Below are 18,833 nucleotides of genomic sequence, written 5' to 3'. Positions count from 1 at the left end.
CAAAATGTATCTGAGCCTGATTAATCACAAAATTTCTGCGTCCTTCGAGTATTGCTCAAGTCTTAAAGTCCGTCTTAGGAGATTTCAAAATGAAAAACTCGAAAAATACGTCTTCAAATTCGTTCTAGCCAAAAGTTCATCAATAATGTATATTAGCTGAAAGTTTCATAAATCATGACACAATTTTGCGCAATCTAAATTAAATCACAAAAATTCATAAAAATCAAGCTCGCCAACTACCTGCCACATATAAAATGTACTCTTCCAATCCAGCATCCTATCACTCAACAAAAGACCTGGTCTTCCTCTTTAAACCAACAGTCATCCTCAAAAAACAATTAAAACGATTCAAATCAACACTATTTGCTCCCTTTGTTAAAAATTGGGTGCTCAATTCTAAACCAAGAAATGCCCACAAAAGGCACACAAAAAGAACCCCAAAAAACTCAGCTCTATTTGAAACTAGTACGTCTTTGCGGACCAACTTTCAAGATGACAATCATCTGCAAACTTCCCTTTCTACTTTGGTTGCTTCAAATTATTTAACTCACTCCCAGGTTGTTTTTTTGTGGAAAATTGTTACCTTTAAAATAAAAACTTTCTTCTCAGGCGGAAATGATCGGTCTTCCCTGAATTTAGCTGCATTTCCCACAGTATTCCCTAGCTGTCGATGCTGGAAAAACAAGTATAATCTAATATTTGACCCTTTTACCTACAGAGACAATGTACAATCGTTTGCGAATACTTGGATATTCACACTGGAGCTCACAACTTAGATATGATTTATACAAGCTAAAAAACGAACCAAGAATACCATCCTGGCGAACAATAGAAGAAAACCCCAGGGCAGCGGTGGCAAGACCACAATTATAAGCAAACTGTCTTCGATCGTACAAGGACGACCCTGTCAAGCTAACCATCTCAAATAATCCCAACACGCCCTAGTTAAAAAACAAGCTTACCGCATAAAGACATGCCAATTGCTTTAAAAAAATCAAGGAAAATAACATCTGCCTATCCGGTTTTGTCAAAATTGGTTGCAGAGTCATGAACTATTTTTACAGCTTGCATTGTGGTAAAGAAACCCCTCTGAAACTTTGTACCGAAAAGGCGTTAACAAAGTTATACTCTCGGATATAATTAGCCACATGTTTTATTAGCTTACATATAGAGATTGTGATATATACTACATGAACGTAATTGCTAACCACTAAACGATCACCGTAAAAGCCATCGAACAAAATCTAATTTAGAACGTGGATTAGCTTTTTCCTGAAGTAGTCTGTTTGCTTGGAAAGTAATTTCTTTAAAAAGGTCTATAAAATTCCACAAAAACGGTTGCGAGAATAATTGAACATTTTTGACCTTACTAAAATGTTATCAAGATGCGTAATATGAAACAATATAAAAGGTCCATTGGCGGAAAGCAGACATTGATCCAAGCAACGCGGACATGTCCAGTGCGAATTCTACACGGCCTTCTGAAACTGCACCGTCATATGGGTTTTCATATTGTTGAAGACTGTATAGTTGTCGGCAAAGCCACAAAGTCATTGTAGCGTGCATACTAGGTTATGCGGGCAAGTCATTCAAGTGGCGAAAGTAACCAATTAATCCGATTGTCGGCCGGTTGCGAGATCAGCGGCTACCAATATTCAGTCATCAGCAGCAAAGCTGAACACAGCGCTCTAAAGAATGGCAAGGTTAAACAGTTGGATATCCTACATGCTATCCACTTGCCGGTGACATAATGCGCGTGCGTATTTCAAGACCGCGTCCTCCTATGGATTCATTGGCCCGTTCAAGAACCGTACGTCTTTGTGCAATACGAGTGACGTTCTTGCCAAAAAACCTCGGTTCATATTTCTGAGATTACTTCTAAATCCGAGCCTCACCCTCCTTGATAGGAACTTGAAGTTTTTAAAGTTTCTTTTGGCTTCCAGTCGACCAAATATAGCCACACAAAAAACCCCAAACTTGTCACGCATAGGGCCTTTACAAAAGTAATACTTAGATTATAAAGGCATTCACGGTGTTAAATATCGGCTAAAGTCTCGTAAACCTATCGAATCAGGATTCGTTGTTAACCCAGCGGCCAGCAGCTTCCGTCTTCCGGAGAGGCATCCAGGGTTCACATCTGAGCTACATGCGATATGCGTTTGATTAAGCAGATCTTTCCCAAAAACAGTTGTTTTCACGGGTCTCGTTTCGTTGCTTGCGGGTTGTGATGTATCCGACTAGGATACATCACTACAGGATGTATCCGACTACGAATAAGGATCACAGGTTGTATCCGACTAGGATACATCACTACAGGATGTATCGGACTTCGAATAAGGATCACAGGTTGTATCCGACTAGGAATAAAAGGAATGCAACGGTAGTTTATCCTCATGTTACCGGAAAACAATAACAAGATTTCAATCTGACCTCAAATTACGCTTTTTAAGGGAGGCTTGTTAAAATATCAGGGGCCGAGGAAATCGGGCATCTCCGAAAGTTCTCATTTCGATCACTTCTTGCTCACGTTCCGCCCATTGAAAGGCACGGTCAAAAAGCTGAAGCACGCACGTTATCTCGCCGCATCTATGTGCTTCTGCACGATAAAATTTGTCTGCTATGATCACCGTCACCATGGAAACGAAGCACATACGGAATGGACGAAATAAAACTCTGATGCCAGCAGCAGCCGACGGACTTTTAATGCGAAAGCCTGTCCCATAAAGCGAGTCGACGTCATCAGCTTTGAAACCACGCCAAACGGCACCTGAAATCCTTTCTCCGAGTGAAGCCAGCTCCCAGCTATCAAACCACGCGAAAAGCCTAGAAAACGGCACCTAGTTTCCCCGAACCCAAAGGAGCGGAATAAAGGTGATGGAATTCGATATCAGTCCCATTGGCTGGCGCGCGTCGACGAGATCCCTATTGGCCACTGCGCGTCAGTTTCAACGACCACCACCCCATAGCGCTGCGTGTCCGCGAGGCAGCGGCTCCACTGTTCCACGCGCAAGGTCAGCGCGCTCGCGCTCGAACGTCGACGAAAGAAGGGAGCGGAAGAGCGGCGTGCATGCCTACGTATTCAAAACTCATAAGAAGCGCTTAGGTGTACCTCGAAGCTTTTTTGAATAACGTCTACTAAAGTCAACGCCTTAACGATAGTCAAATCCGGACGGGCCGCAACATTAGCAAGTTTTAGGAGACCGCTTTCGTGCGCCACCTCAACTCTAAGAAGCGGCTCAATTGCCAGTGCGCATGCGCGGCCGCTCTGAGCTTAAAGGGACCATGAAACGATTTTGAAATCGAATTTCATCCACCACACGTCGTAAAAGGTGTGAAAATAAACACAAAAACACAGAAATAGGGAGCCAAAAAAAATGTCTCTGCTATAGAACTTTTAAAAGAAAACAGGACTCTTTTGCGCCTTCTTTCCATCGAAAGCTCTCTGCCTATTCACTGCTATTCATCCGCGGAACTGCAGTACGTCAGCCGGATCCACGGCGCCTATTGGGTAAGCGCCTACCTCACCAGCACCGCGATCATAAACAATAAATAGCCGGCAAATGTTTCCTAAAAAAATTGTTAAATAATATTCAGATCCACATTTTGTAGCATAATTAGAGATGCGTGGCGAAAATTGCCAAACTTGATAATGCTTGAGAGCCAAGCGCCATCTATCGTGTGGTAAATGAAGCTGAGAGCCAGCTCCGGAGTTGTCTTCAGCACTTTTTACGATCAAATCAGCATGGCTGCCAGCACTGATCTTTATTGTAGTAGGCTGGATCGCGGACCGCGGCCTCGGCAGCTGGGGCCGAGTGTCGCTACTGGCGGCCATTGATTGACACCAGCCAATGCATGGGACTCTATGGGAAGAACGAGAAAAAGTGACGTTTTCCCCTGTTTCTAAGCCGTTGTCGGCACTGAAACTTTTTGCATGCTTTTCGATAAGTCTGTCAAATAGCTTGCGTACAAACATTAAAATTGACAGCCCTCGCAGTTCTTATAAATAAATATTTTGTGGTCGAGAGTGACTCCGCTGTAGCGCAGCTCAATGAGGCGAGAGTTACCTAGAGTTACCGTGGAGTCAGTGGCGGTTTTGTTGAGTTGGGTTTGGCAGACGACAAGCTCGAAGGCTTTCCTACGCGGAATTCGCTCAGTCCCGGAAAGCCTCTGTCGAGATGGAACTTCTTTGTCATTTATCGACTTCTGGCCTTCCCCGAGGACAGTCTCATTGACGGCAAGTTCCTTTGTTTACTCCACTACGAGAGCAAGCGTGCCAGCTCAGCCAGGCTCAGCCGTAGGTGATCCAGTACGTTTGATTTTTTTATTCGGCGACCGGAGTTTTGACAAATACCGATTCGATCTCCAAACACCCGACATAAGGATCGCAGCGCATCATAAAATACTCGCCTCCGAGCACAGCCTACATGCTGCAATATGCTTACTTTTGTGCGTTTCTGCCATAGACTTGCGTGTATTGCCTGGTGTCAAGCAATGGCCGCCGGTGGCGACACCGACGGGCTCCCAATCCGCGATCCAGCCTACTAAAATAGAGATCAGTGGCTGCCAGCGTCGCTTAGGAGCGACGACCAACGAACGTTTATTTTTCTTTGTGTTCTTCTCGCACGTCCCGACTTCAAGCAGCAAGAAAAAAGCACTTGAAACAGACCGCGACAAGCAGGAACGTACGCTGGATCCACAAACATCCGAGAAAAGCTACGACGGTCACGAATCCTCCGACCAAGCGAGCTGCGCAGAATATAGGCCTAGCAGGCACTCCGACTCGGCGCAGCGTTGCTTCGACGGTACTCGGCCAAGACAGTCTGCCCACGACCGGCTGGCGTGCTGAATGGAATATGCCCGCGCGATCCTTGTGGACCCTTCCCGTATTATAGTTTGATCGCTCACCTCAATTTTAGATTAACAGGTGAGGTCAATCTCTTCCCCTTATCATCTCCTTGTTTTCCGAGGCAGTGTTGACGAACACTGTTGTCGAAAAGGGACTGTCGTCGATTCTATCTTCTTGTTTTGTGTGATATAGAGCTCAAATAAACGCCGTATGGATTACCTTCGTAACACGGTATGTACACTCTGTTATTAGTATGCCATTTTGATTCTGACACGGCGGCACGTCACTAGTTCATGGGAGCTACGTGCAATGCCGGTCCAACCTTCCTTTGCCAAATGTCACGTCAGGATCGAGTTGCAATTGTAGAAGATCGGTCCCGAAACGCTTACCAACAGCGCGAATACAGCACTTCCATCAAACGCGCGCGTCCGCTACGAGTGTGAACAGGTATTTACGTGGCTCTTGCTGACACTGTCGTAGTTCAAACGTATGTTTTTTTAACGCCGGCTTGCTCCTGCATCTCGGGGGCCGCGAAAAACGCCGCGGCAATTCGATTCCATCTACGTCGCTTTGCAAACGACTGACACGGGCCGCCTTTTACCAACAATAAGAGTTGGGTTGAGTTCTGGAGTCTTCACCGGAAGACTCGCCGCACTTTCCAACAGGCATACCGGTGTATGGGACTAGTCCCATGCTGTCGCTGTAGCGCAACATATATTGTGGAATTTCGTTCAGCTGCAATGTGTCCATGGCATCGCGGCGATGAGAGGCGCCGATTCAAAAAATACGTCGGTGCCTTCAGCGCAGTAAAGCTACCGGCGCACCCCCAACTGGCCGCCGCTAACCCTCCAATTCTTCTAACGCAGAGAGAACTTCCGTTCCCTGTCCTAGAGCACGTCACGACCGTCAAAATTACGCCGCAGCTTGTTTTGAGGTCAGTTGGAGAGAAAGAAAAAGTTGACATTGCATTAATTTTTTGTGTAGAAGTTAATAAACCGAGACGAAAACGGATGCCTGTTCGGCATTCAGTGAACGTTGAAGGTTTAATGTAAAAGTTATCTGGCAAAAGGAAAATGTCATTGCATATTCCCTTTAAGCGGAGCCGGCTGCGCTCGCACAGTTGGGCGGGCTTGGAACGGATCGGAAAGTGAAAACGATCCACGAAAACTCCTTACTGACGGTGAGGACGGTCGATGCCAACAGTGACTAAATGGTGTTGATGCCGGTGGATTGTAATAAATCGAACCTCTGGCGTGCTGTCTTCACCTTCCCGTGATATGGAAACCGAACCCTTGGCGGTTCCGATGAGGCTTGTCGCGAGCTCGAGCCTCAGCCTTATAAACTATTTTCATAGGGCAAAGCAAAGCGAGAGGTTTCTGCGCGTCGTGGTCTGTTTGGAATCCTCTGCTATTCGTGAAAGTTCAGAAGACGATATTTAGAAAAGGGCTTGTTGCTGGCTTCAGGCTCTGCGTTCGCTTATACGTCCACTCAGCAGATGCTTCGTTGCCATTGCGATGGTGACCGAAACAGGCTGATTATATGGGGCGCAAGGACACGGCGGTGTGTCGGGATCTAGTGCGTGCTTACACTCTTTCGCCTTGCTTTTTAGTGGGCATAATACATATAAAAAAAAGTACAGAACAAGTACTTAACGCTGTTCACTTATTTTATCTATCGCCTAATATTTTGGTGAGCATTGCTCAAACAGCATGCCTTTTGGTCATCCGGCGGCCGGTTGTTTTTCCGGGAGCATGGGTCTGAAGATTCAAACTGCCATGAACATTTTTAAAATAATTATTGTTATATCGCCCATCTACAGTGACGTTGTGTTGGATCGTATATGTCATGGGGGTACAGCTAGCAATTAAGAAGCCGAAGATGCAACTTTATTATGGTTCGTATCCACTGCTGATTTCCCACCCACTTTCGTTTTCTTTTTAGGGAAGAAGTGACAGCTCCACTGTAACTGGTTCCTCGACAACAAGCGATTTTACATTCAACCCACTGTTTACACTTGGCATAAGCTTATACTTTTCTGTGCCGCCGTCGCTGTAAATACGTTTCGTATCAGTTGCACTCGTTCAACTTATTCTTACAGACTTCTGGGTCAGGATCAGTTCGAATAACACGTCTGTCGTACCTTTTCAATTGTCAGTAGCATATTGTCAAGTCTAAAAAATAAAGCCTTTCACAAACCCTCGTTAAAAATGCTCGTCATTTGCAAAATTAGGTTTTATTTATGCTGTTTTCGAGAAATTACCCTTTCATTTCTGAAGCAAGCATGTTGATTGTACGTTTCACATTCTCTATTAAACTCCGGTTATTTGTGCTCAAGTACATTACTTTTCTATTGTCGTTGTAGGCGGACGAAAATGATTTATTACATGGTATATAAAAGGTTCCGTGTCTTCGAAGCTTATTTATTGCCGAAAAATTCAAAATTTATCTCAGTTTCTTCTTTTTTTTTGAGGGGGGGGGGGGTAGTTTTTTTCATTTCGCAGATTACTTTTGTAGTCTTTCGTGTTTTTCAAATATAAAATTAAAGTAATATTCGAGCGCGAACGTTTGCAAGATACAAAAGAATGCCCTTGTAATAACTTATATTTTTAGAGCGCAGCTCTTTGGCGCCCGTTTCCAGCTTGAGCGGCGTCGCTGTTGCCGTCGGCGTAAACGTAAGGTCACGTAACCCCCTCAGGTCACGTGACCTTCCCAGGTCACGTGACCTCCCCCAGGTCGCGTGACCCCCCCTGAGGTCACGTGACCCCTTGAGGCCACGTGACCCCTTGGGGCCACGTAACCCCCCCCCCCCCAAGGTCACGTGACCCTCCTGACGTCACACGACCCCCCTGAGGTCACGTGACCTCAAGGAGTCACCTATCCCTCAGTACGCTTCCATCCTCCTCCTCAAGAGCTGCGTTCTAATCCGGCGTTACAGGGAATTGTAAACGGCTTTCGTTTTTTGTTGTTTTTTTTCATCCGGATTTAGCGTTAGTGCCCTTGCCATTAACAATACTAATCTGTCCCACGACAAAGCTTCCAAACAAGTGTTGCAAAACAACTACAACAACAACTGAATTACAAATTATAAAACCCAAAGAACGGAACTCGATCCATAACGCTTGCATGGCAATGCAACTAACGCTGCATTGACAAATTAGCGGGTCAATTAGAAGGTAAACGCTATTTTGAATATGGTTTTGTAGAATATTTTTTTAGAGCGCAGCTCTTAGGCGCCCGTTTCCGGCTTGAGCGGCGTCGCCGTCGCCGTCGCCGTCGCCGTCGGCGTAACCGCGCGGTGCATTATGGGTAAATTTCCCCGCTAAATCTAGCGGAAAAAATTTCCCCGCTAAATCTAGCGGAAAAAATTTCCCCGTCAAATCTAGCGGAAAAAATTTCCCCGCTAAATCTAGCGGAACTTTCCCCGCTAAATCTAGCGGAAAAAATTTCCCCGCTAAATCTAGCGGAAAAATTTCCCCGCTAAATCTAGCGGAAAAAATTTCCCCGCTAAATCTAGCGGAAAAAATGTCCCCGCTAAATCTAGCGGAAAACATTTCCCCGCTAAATCTAGCGGAAAAAATTTCCCCTCTAAATCTAGCGGAAAACTTTCCCCGCTAAATCTAGCGGAAAAAATTTCCCCGCTAAATCTAGCGGAAAAAATTTCCCCGCTAAATTAGTGAAAAACTTTCCCCGCTAAATCTAGCGGAAAAAATTTCCCCGCTAAATCTAGCGGAAAAATTTCCCCGCTAAATATAGCGGAAAAAATTTCCCCGCTAAATCTAGCGGAAAAAATTTCCCCGCTAAATCTAGCGGAAATCTTTCCCCGCTAAATCTAGCAGAAAAAATTTCCCCGCTAAATCTAGCGGAAACATTGTGGTCACGTGACCTGGGGAGTCACGTGACCCCCTCCCGAGGCCACGTGACTTCTGAGGGAGCACGTGTTTGCCCCCACGTGACCCCACCAAGGTCACGTGCCCTCGGGGGGGGGGGGGGGGTCACGTACCCCCCCCCCCCCGAGAACACGTGGCCCTCAGTACCCTCCCCTCCTCCTCCTCAAGAGCTGCGCTCCAATTCGGCGTTACAGGGAGTGGTAAACGACTTCCACTTTTTTTCCGTTGTTGACAACAAGCAAATTCTGAATAAATAACCTTGAGACTTACATGGCTTCCTTGCTTTGTAGGACATTACTCTTTGTGACTTGTAGTCGTAAATGTCTGCGAACTCAACACCAAGTGATACAGCTATAATTTTTGCCCGCTGGTTTTTTGTGTCAAAATATTCTTCCACCCAGGCAGGCTGTCTCGCCGACATCTCTTGGTATTCGTATTTAAGGATGTAACTATGCCCGACAGGAGGAAGAGGGTTGAACATAGAGAGCCATCCTGAAACAAAAACAAAAAAGACGGGAACGCAGGGAAGAAGTTAATGATTGAAGTTTGGGCATAAAAGGCTGCGTGCCCATATATCCCGAATGAAGCAGTTAAACAGGATACGAAATTTATCTTTTATCGCAATTTAGTATTGCCAGCAACTGTAACTGGTAAGTTGGCGCCACATGAAAGTGCATTCTATATCGATAAAAAGTCATTGAAATAATAAATTAAAATGTAAAACGAGTAACTGCTTGAGCTAATTTTATCGTAATAATCCCGCTCAAACCTAAAGCAATATTTGTCTAGATAATAATGGTCCTTAAATTTATGTTAAAATGATTTGCTAAGCCTTAATAGTGAACCTTCAACCCGTTTTAAAATCGCTTTGGTATTACAATAAGCGCTCTTGTCAACTTTCGTTATCAGATATTTTATGTAAATGTATATACAGTGCTCTTCAAACTTAGCGCCGCCACTCGGTTACTAAAAAATTGATACATTTCCAGCTTTTCCAAGCTAAATTAGTCGCTGCACGTGGAATGTATTCACCATGCTAGGTTGTGATCGGGGATAAAACGACATCACGTAGTCAGAGCGGCAGGTCCAGCAATATCACAAAAACTACGACAGATCATCTCAGTTGATTTGGGGAACACAATACTTTCCCATGATCTATACAAGCTTTTCTTTGTTCTTTTTTTCTCGAGAAGGAAAAGCGAAGATAAAAAGGGTTAAATGAGCCAAACTTCTATATAGTAACCCTATGCCTGGCGAAGCGGCAGTTGGAAAATGGCGAATTTTCGAAGTAATCTCTCAAGGTTCCAGCAGAAATAATTTTTTTGGGGGCCGAGTGCTGTAGTTTTTCTACATAAAACTTTAGATGTAATATCTAGAAATTGCTGATTTTCCTGACTCAATTCAGGGAAATGTTTTTTCTTACTTGCGATTTCTTAAATTTCTCAAAATAAGCCATCTGGACGTGTGTATGATAAAACGAACACTGAGTAAATGCCAACAAATGATTAACAATCTGGCAGAAACAAATGACTACGGCCTAGCTTTGCATCCTAAAGTGGAACTTAAAATATATCATATTTTCAAATGTACAGCTCTTCATACAAAAAAAAAATACAAAAAATATTTAAAATTGGTCTTTTTAAGCAAATAGATTTAAAATTTGTACTGATACATGGTTCTACCTATAAACTTTGAGTGTGATACTGCACCACAAAAAGACAAATTTGTCAGAAGTTTCAAGACACTTCGTTCATTGGTCTATTTATACGAATTTATTTACATCTGAATAGCGCTCGAAAACGCCATGGAGAATACTGACCTGGTTTAGGCCGAGACCACGCAGCGAATCGAGGACCAAACCTTTTGCACTCTCCATCAAAATCGTGGATTAAAGCGTTGGTACGAAAGGTTGCCATATATAATAAAACGCAGGCAACACCCCTGGAAGTGAGAAAAAAGCGAATTTATTAAATAATGCATGACATATAAAGCAAATGGCCAGAAATATATAGTTCTGGACGGTGTTTGTTGAAAGCGGTTAATTTGTTTCGTTTTTGTCTTATTGGCTTCGTAAAAAATTGTGGTTCAAACTGCTCCCCTATTGATTTTTCAGGTTAACCCGCCTTGCTATCTTGTCGCCCTGGCCTGGACTTTCTCTCTTTGAAGTTATAGGCGCCTTTGTTTGGAAGGGTTCCTGCTCAGCCCTGTTTTCTTGATCACCGAAGAAAACGCTTTCTTTCAAAGCTTTCGGGCTGTTCTTCGTTCCGAACGTGCGCCTCTTCAAAGATGTGGTTTAAGAAACAAAATTTTTATATGTTTAGAGTTTCTTATATTTGTTTATCCTGTCTGTTATCACTCTTTAGACTTGAACGTCTGTGCTTTACTAGCTTGCCTGCATATTCAGTTTGAAGAAGGAAGACTGAGTTCTCGAGCATTGTTCTAATTTTTATGCTGCCTGTGCAAAGAAAGTTATCACTGACGGGATGGTAAATGAAAGTGATTGCTGAATATGATTTGCTAGCGGGACTTCATTTTTATAAGAAACAATCGAAGCATTTATTAGCGCACGCAGATACGTGCTTGGATTAGAAGTTGGTCCGGCTGAATGCAGCGTCACAAATCTAGTTTATTTTATATAAGCAGTCTATGAAACAGAACTGGAGATTATCGTGATACAAACTAATTCTATAGTATCTTAGAGATACGTTGGAATATCTGTATCATTTACATTGGAAGAATATATGTCTATGTGTGTAATGAAATATATTTACCATGTTTTGATTCTATAGCAATACTCTGCCAGGCTCAGGCATCTCGTTACGTTTGCTATAGAATAAAAACTGTCCCTTTTTTACAATAAACAGAACCCTACTTTGTAGTAAAAACCAGTCGCATATTCACCTCTATAGATGAAGGTCTAAGTGTAAACAACAAATGCAACAATAAAGTCCTACGAAGAATCTTTACTTGCAAGTATAGCAGAATACGTTATTTCCACAAAGCCCTCCACTACTTTCACTTTAGCTTATAAAATTCAAAAAAAAATTAAAGTGGAGAGGAGAAAACCACCAGTAAGGAACAGTGGCGTACTTGCGACAGCTCTTTTTCATCTTATGTTGGAACAGGTTCCGTGCAGACTAAGGTGACTTAGTGCAGACAGGTTCACTCTTTTCCTCGATCTATGCACTCTGGGTTGCTCAGAAGCACATAAGGTGAGTTTACATGCTTGCGCTTGCTTACGACCGGGTTCATGTGACCTCGCACGACGAAAGAACACACTGGTACGCCGGCGCCATCTATAAGGGGTCCCTGGGACTGCATTTCACAACAGCAAATGTTTTGCAATATTTGCAAAACCAAATCTATGAACTGTCTATAAGGCAAGGTCGTTTATAACATTGCCAAAGTTTTAAGTCAACAAAGAAAAAATACTCCGTTAAAAAAATGAAATATTTTCAGATGCCAAGTGTCCTCTGGCCACCGGATAGACGGTGCAGGGGTGTTCTTTCGCCATAAGAGATCTCAAAAGGTTTTAAGCCACTTGGTCGTAAGTGGTCGCAAGTGCGTGAATAAGCCTTTAAACGAAGGTTTGAGACGCCCCCTCGCAGCAAAGCAGGGTTATTTTAGGCAGACGCCTGTTATGAATTATGGCAGGCAGTCGTTGGCCTCAACTACTTCTGTGGGTAAGGGGGGGTCATAATTTTAGCGGCATTCGGAATGGTGGTTCCGAATAGTAGAGGAGCCTGGGGTGAAACAAGTGCCTAAACTGACACAGGAGGAGGAATACAATCCCTGTCATTTGCATTCGTCACAATCTGCACGTTGCAACCCTCTGCCAATAGGGAAAAAATGTGATTCAGTATGTATCTGTGTCTGTATTCGGAATTAGTTTTTTTACCGTTTCCGTAGAAGTTGTTGATAAACCGATGAAAAGAAGAAGAGAGATACCATCATTGCAGACCTTAAACAAATTGGCTACTCTGGTAGCTTCATTGAACGGATTGAGCACATTGAAAGCTCTCCGCAGACAAAACCGGAGGCCAGCAGAAGGAAGACAGCTTCATCAAGTCGCGCGAATCAGCGCTCCTACGTAAAGGGGACCAGCGAAGCGCTGCGGAAAGTAAAGGGAAAAACATTCTGGTGGCCCACAAGCCCGCGTCCACGCAGGGAAGGTTCATGCCAAGACCCAAAAATCGTCTATCAAAAGGAAAAGCTCAAGGCGTTGTTTACACCATTTCAGGCACAGAGAGCACCGCAACATACATCCGTGAGACGAAGAACTTTCCCGAGCGAACTCACCAACACAAGAACGACGTGCAAATGTTGGACAGTAAGCGCAGCGCGCGTAGGGTGACCACCCGTCCTGCATTGAGGGGTCGTGTCCCGCGTCCCGGGAGAAATTCCCAAATCTTCAAAATGTCCCGCATTTCACACTGTCGTAAAATTCGCTCTGCAACTCATTGTGCTGCCCAAATAACAGGGCACGGGGAAGCGCGGGGGTCACTGGGAATCGTATGAATCGCAATGGTACGCCGATTTCTATCCAAGCATAGCGGGAAGCGCCCGCCGTTTTTGCAGGACAACCGACGCGCATGCGCCGTTGTGCCTCTCCCCTTGGTGGCAAACTATTGTGAGAGAAAAAATTTCTAGCCAACATTTTAAATATGAAGTGCGGTAATTATTTTTATATCGTTGTGTGAATACAAAAGTGTTGCTAAATGTGTGTGTGTGTGTGTGTTTTAAGTGAAGGCGAAAAGGCTGCAACTCACAGCGGTTGAAAAAGCAAATAATGTTAAAAATGTGCGTAGGACCATGCTGAATACCCGAAAAAGATTTACTGCTTCTTAATTTCATATGATGCAATGAGTTCTGCTCCAGTTGATTTTTATACTTTCAACTTAGACACATTTAATGACATAAAGATATATCTCTAAGAGTGAAAATCATTTTAGATGAATTATTGCAATGCGATTTGCGGGTGCATAAACAGCACAAGATAATAAATGTGTCAACAGAGCCTCGGTTCGTGTGGTGTGTGTTCGTAAATTCCTCCCCTCCCCCCCCCCCTCCCCCTCGGTCCCGTGTGTCCCGCATTTCGCTAGCAGAAAGGTGGTGATCCTAAGCGCGCGGCATCGCCAAACATTGCGATACCTTAGACCATCCCATTTACTTCCTGAACGCGCACGTGGTTGACAAAAAGCCAAATATTCGAAAAATACTTTCCTTGGAGCCGTGGCAAATCCACCATACACCAAGAAACCTAAACCGGTTCCTGGGTGCCTTGCGCTTTGTGTACAACCGTCTCCAAAACTAAGAAAATTATTTTTAAACCTTTACACTTTTTATTATTATATTTTTAAGACGAAGAGGTTAGAAATAAGGTGCTTCTGCTCCGCGTGCCTTCAGTCACACTTGAAGAAACCATGCCGGTTTTAAAACGTCGAGTTTCCTTTCGATATCTGGTTGGAGCTACATTTTACGGACATTAGATTTAGATTGAACGGAAATGTATTACCCGATGAACCACCCGCTAACGGTAAGTCTGTCAAATGGCCAGGACATTTTAAGCTCTCTCCTCGAGGTAACTGTTGAGAAAATCTAATATTCTCATTTTTCGTTTAATATCGGTGAATATAGGTTAGCTGTAAATAATTTGCTGTCACGGTTGCGGTTACGTTTTTCATAATTTTGAAATAACGGTTTTGTTCCAGTTATGGATACTGAAAAAAAAAAACCGTCCCCAAACGGTTTTCGAATTTGGTCAGGTAAGGTTAGGTTAGGTTAGGTTAGGTTAGGTTAGGTTAGGTTAGGTTAGGTTAAGTTAGGTTAGGGTAAAGGCTTGTTCACACTCTTGCAACCGATTACGACCAACAGAGACCAGACTGGTTTTTAATCCTCTTATATACGACGTCTTAGAACCAGCTCCGCTGAAGCGCATCCGATCCTAAGACGTCGCAGGAGGCTTAAAAACCGGTTCTGTCTCTCTCGGTCTTACTCGGTCGCATATATGTGAACAGCTCGTTACGGTTTGAATCCCTGATGCCAAACCGTGCTACGAAATAATACGCATAAGTGTTTGGTTAAATATTATACACCAGTGTCTAAAAAAGGTAGGACTTGTATTTGTCATTTTGATTCAGAACTCAATTTATATAAGTTTCAATACTGAACTCAAAAACGACCTTGACTTAGATAAACAAAACGGGTTATGCTTGGCCGCCTACTATGGCGATGACAGTGAAACTAAGGACTAACTCAGCATTGCGTAAAACTTTAAGACATGTTATAGTAGTCACTAAATTCCTCAGTGTTTATTATGTACAGTGTAGAGGACACGATTTTAACTAAATTCAAAATCCCTTTTGACACTTTCATTTAATTTTATTTAATTTCATCTACTGTGGCTCAGAAGAGACGGGGATACGGCAGATAGGCCGAAGGCCCATACCAAATGGCTGGCAACACCCGAAAAACAATGTGTGGGGAGGATGGGGGTAGGTAAACAATAAACACTAATAACAATAACACTATGCACAGTCGGAACGGAACGGAACAGCGCTACGCCGAAGCCTGGGACCTGCCAAGCTAGGGCCGAACACATCCAACTCGAATGTGTTGGACCCCAACCCGGCGGGCTCCAGGCCCCAGCGCAACGCCGGCGGCGCCTCGAGAACTGCCGTCGACCGGCCGCCCGCGCCCCATCCCGCCCCGACTGTACATATACAACACGGATTATGACAGCAAGGATACGACGCAATGAAATTAAACAAAATAAGGTTTTTTAAATTATATATCTTGGCTGATGAAACTCCGTAGCATTTCGTACTTGAAAAGACAGCCTTTCTTCTGAACTTTGATCCTTGAAGCTAAAAAGCTTAAAAGATTGAAGCTTTTTAGCTTAGACAAAACTGTTGCACAAAGAAGAAAGATTTTATGCACGACATCCTTCCCGGTGGTGGCGTTTGTTGAGTTCTGATATATTAACCTAAGCCAATAACTGCCCCCTGATATTAAGCTTCAAAGTGATGTCAAACCTAAAACAAAGTAAAGCACAAATAATTTTGTTTAAAATACGGATACACGTATTTCTTGCGTTTTTAAAATGTCTGATTATGAAAAAATAATAAGACATTAGAAAAAATGAAAATAAAACAGTAGTCTTGTGTCTAAACGCTTCAATCCTTGATAGATCGTCCGAGAAGTGAATTAATATTCCTACACGAGTACAAGAGTGCCAAACGTTTGTTAAATACTTCTTTGGAAATATAAGCTTCTTTGGGGACGAATGTTTAATGACCATAGGAAATTAAAAAAAGATGAGGCTTGAATGGTCGTAAAACTCAGAGTGGAAGTAATGTCGAGAGGTGAGTTATACTTGGCTATTTTTCCCCGCACCCCCCTCCCCCCTACTCCCTCTCCGCACCCCAAGTCATGGACATCACAGCCACCCTCGGCCTCTCCCTCCCCCCGTAAAACATTCCTGGCTATGCCACTGCAAAGAGCTCATGGGACCAATCAGGCATCGTCAAAAGCGCGCCGTCATGGTGTTTGTCGTGTTCTTATATCTGTTCTATCATCACTGAACCAATCATAGACAAAAAATGTCCCAGTTACTTGCCCTTTTGACGTTGCCTAATGGGTCACATTACCTCGAAGCTTCAGAAGTGTGTGGACCTCAAGAAGCAGAAACCCAAAAGGTCGTATTTTTTTTTTCTAAAACGATGCGAGTTGTAGTTTTATATATACACGCAAAAAATACCACAACGCGAAAAACAATTTCCCCACGCGCGCGCGCAGCTTCTTATCTTTGGCGTTTATCTCTCTCACCACCTCGCTTTTTTTTTTTATTTGTGACTTAGTCGATTTTGAAATTTGGAAGCTTTTTACGCGGCATTTTTATAATATTTAATACCGCAATTAACAAAACATCTCTTTTCACGCAATTGCGAACGAACTACGGGCCCTTCTTTTTGGAATACCGAAAATAGGAGTTCGGAAGCGACGCCGCCTCCTGGCTTTTTATCCTCCCTCAGAAAAGATGGCGGCGCTCGGCACATATACCACTAAGGATGATGGGAGAGTCGGAAAGTCGGGGAATCGGACGAAGCTCTCTTTCGGTGTCCGACGACTTCTCCGACTTCGAAAAGGAAATTGTCAAAGGGTTCAAACAACTGGGTCTGTGCGACGTAGAATCTGTTATGAAAGCGACACATGCGGCTCCTTCAATGTGCCCACGATGATATAGGCAAAAATGAGTATTTTCATTGCCTCGCAAAATATTCCCACATTCCGGAGTGTTTTTCCTGTCGAAAACAAAGCGCTGCACAAGCTACTGCTGCGTACATCATCGTTATAAAATAAAACGGGCCATGCCAGGCAGTAAAGCAAAAGTACAAAACACTTTCCCTAAATGCATAACGTATCATATCTGGCACAAAGCTAGTTTCACGTACAAAACACTCTGCTGACGACAAAACCTGAAATAAACATCTGTCCGGTGAAAAGTAAAAGTGAAGCTTCTCAAATATATATTTTTTGAGGTGCCAAGCTTACCGAATGCAGCGCCGAGACGCTCTCGTTGTTGACGACTTCCCGTGCAAATTGGCGCGAACGCTGAACTGGAGTATCGGCAGAACTAGGGAGGCTCAAGTGAGGGTGGGTGCAACTGCTAGATCGGCAATCACGGGACATGGACGCCATTTAATTGCTACATTTTGCTGGGAGTCTATGGGGTAAAGGGTCGTTTTCTTTCCTAACTCGGGTCATAAAAGCTCATTAAGGTGCTTGAATAATTTACACAAGGTATAAATGATTACTTTTCCATAGCCACCAGTTTTGTTGCGATAGGTTAAGTATTTTTTTTAACGCGAAAAATGGTAAATTCCGCCATCTTGGACTTTGCTGCTTGTCTGGCAACTTTGCTTTCTCCGCTCGACGTTTGCAATTCTTGGAGCGAGAAGGAAGCGAGAGAGGCTGCGCCAAGGCGCTCGTTGCTTGCAATGCGAGGCGAGAAGAGGAAAGGCGCATGGAGCAACAGAGTTGCAACAGAGCGGGCGCCTGCTCTCGTGCAGGCAACACTGGCGCATATCCTTTCTCGAATCCTCTCCCTCAGGCGCCGCCATTAAATTGCAAACGCTCTCCAGGTTTTGAGTTGCGCCCACCCTCAATACAGCCTCCCTAGGCAGAACAACAGACCAGTGGCGGCACCTAGGAGCGCCTAACTGCACTAGATAGCCCGCGGTCTGTATCAGATTTGGTACGCCATCCATTCGTGTCATGTCCAACAACAGATCCGGCGACGTGAACGTATTTTTGGTTTGTATCATATGTGATACACCATGCATTGCAGAGCGAAAACAATTCGACGATAATGGGTCTGTTATTGCCTTCCTGAAATTAACCTAAGCGGTGTGACAGTTTATGCTAGGCGGGGTCTAACTGGATGCCTAACATTTCTGAACAGAAAGCAAGTAGATTTTTTTTTTTTCTGATTGGGCTCCAAGTTTCAGTCAGAGCCTTAGGACACACTCTAAGAAAAAATTGAGGAAAAAGGAAGCAACGGCAAATTTTCCTTCCTTCTACCGACGCGCCCCCAAGTGGACACGAGAAGCGACGTGAAGGGAGGAATGAGACGTTTTTCTCCTTCTCCAGCAGGGGGGTAAAGGTGGGTGAGGAGAAGTGGCAAATCCCGTGCGCCGACACCCGGGGTCCCGAGTGAAAGATCGCGAAAGAGGGCGACAGAACACGAGAGAAAGAAAGCAACGTTGCCATGGTAAACGCGAAGAGTGCAACCTTTCAGCAATATAAACAGTGATATTTTAACGTTGTAAACTAAATTCTGAACTATTCTAACGCTTATAAAAAGCAATAAAGTCATTACGCTGCATTAACTTCCCTTCTGTCGAAATCTCGGAAATCTGGTGGTTGCGCAGTTTCGTATTCCTCAACCGTGCCCACCCGCGCCCCACCGGCGAAGCCGGGTATATGGTTTAGTTTAGCGTTAACGCGAGGCCGTACATCTGCGCGCTATGCAAAAAGAAAGCTTCCAAAGGAACGCGAATATCTTTCCACTGGTAAGTTCGTGGATTGTTGAAGTTCAC

The 18,833-nt window shown here is 44.0% G+C and overlaps 1 protein-coding gene across 1 annotated transcript in view; it reads right to left on the bottom strand.

Moving 5' to 3' along the window:
- The window catches only part of LOC120840580, a 95,535-nt gene extending 84,404 nt beyond the window's left edge, over window positions 1–11,131 (bottom strand). The window contains exons 1-4 of the mRNA XM_040211153.1: window positions 11,126–11,131; window positions 10,857–11,011; window positions 10,553–10,674; window positions 9,004–9,225 (exon numbers count right to left, since the gene is read on the bottom strand). Of these exons, the coding sequence (XP_040067087.1) occupies window positions 9,004–9,225; window positions 10,553–10,674; window positions 10,857–11,011; window positions 11,126–11,131 (505 nt within the window). The remainder of the gene's footprint in view (window positions 1–9,003; window positions 9,226–10,552; window positions 10,675–10,856; window positions 11,012–11,125) is intronic.
- Window positions 11,132–18,833: the final 7,702 nt, after the last annotated feature.

Source organism: Ixodes scapularis, unplaced genomic scaffold (assembly GCF_016920785.2).
Source record: "Ixodes scapularis isolate PalLabHiFi unplaced genomic scaffold, ASM1692078v2 PGA_scaffold0__279_contigs__length_252992795, whole genome shotgun sequence".
NCBI classification, from domain to species: Eukaryota; Metazoa; Arthropoda; class Arachnida; order Ixodida; family Ixodidae; genus Ixodes; species Ixodes scapularis.
The sequence above is the reverse complement of the archived record's forward strand: the minus strand, read 5'-3'. Positions and strand labels throughout refer to the sequence as shown.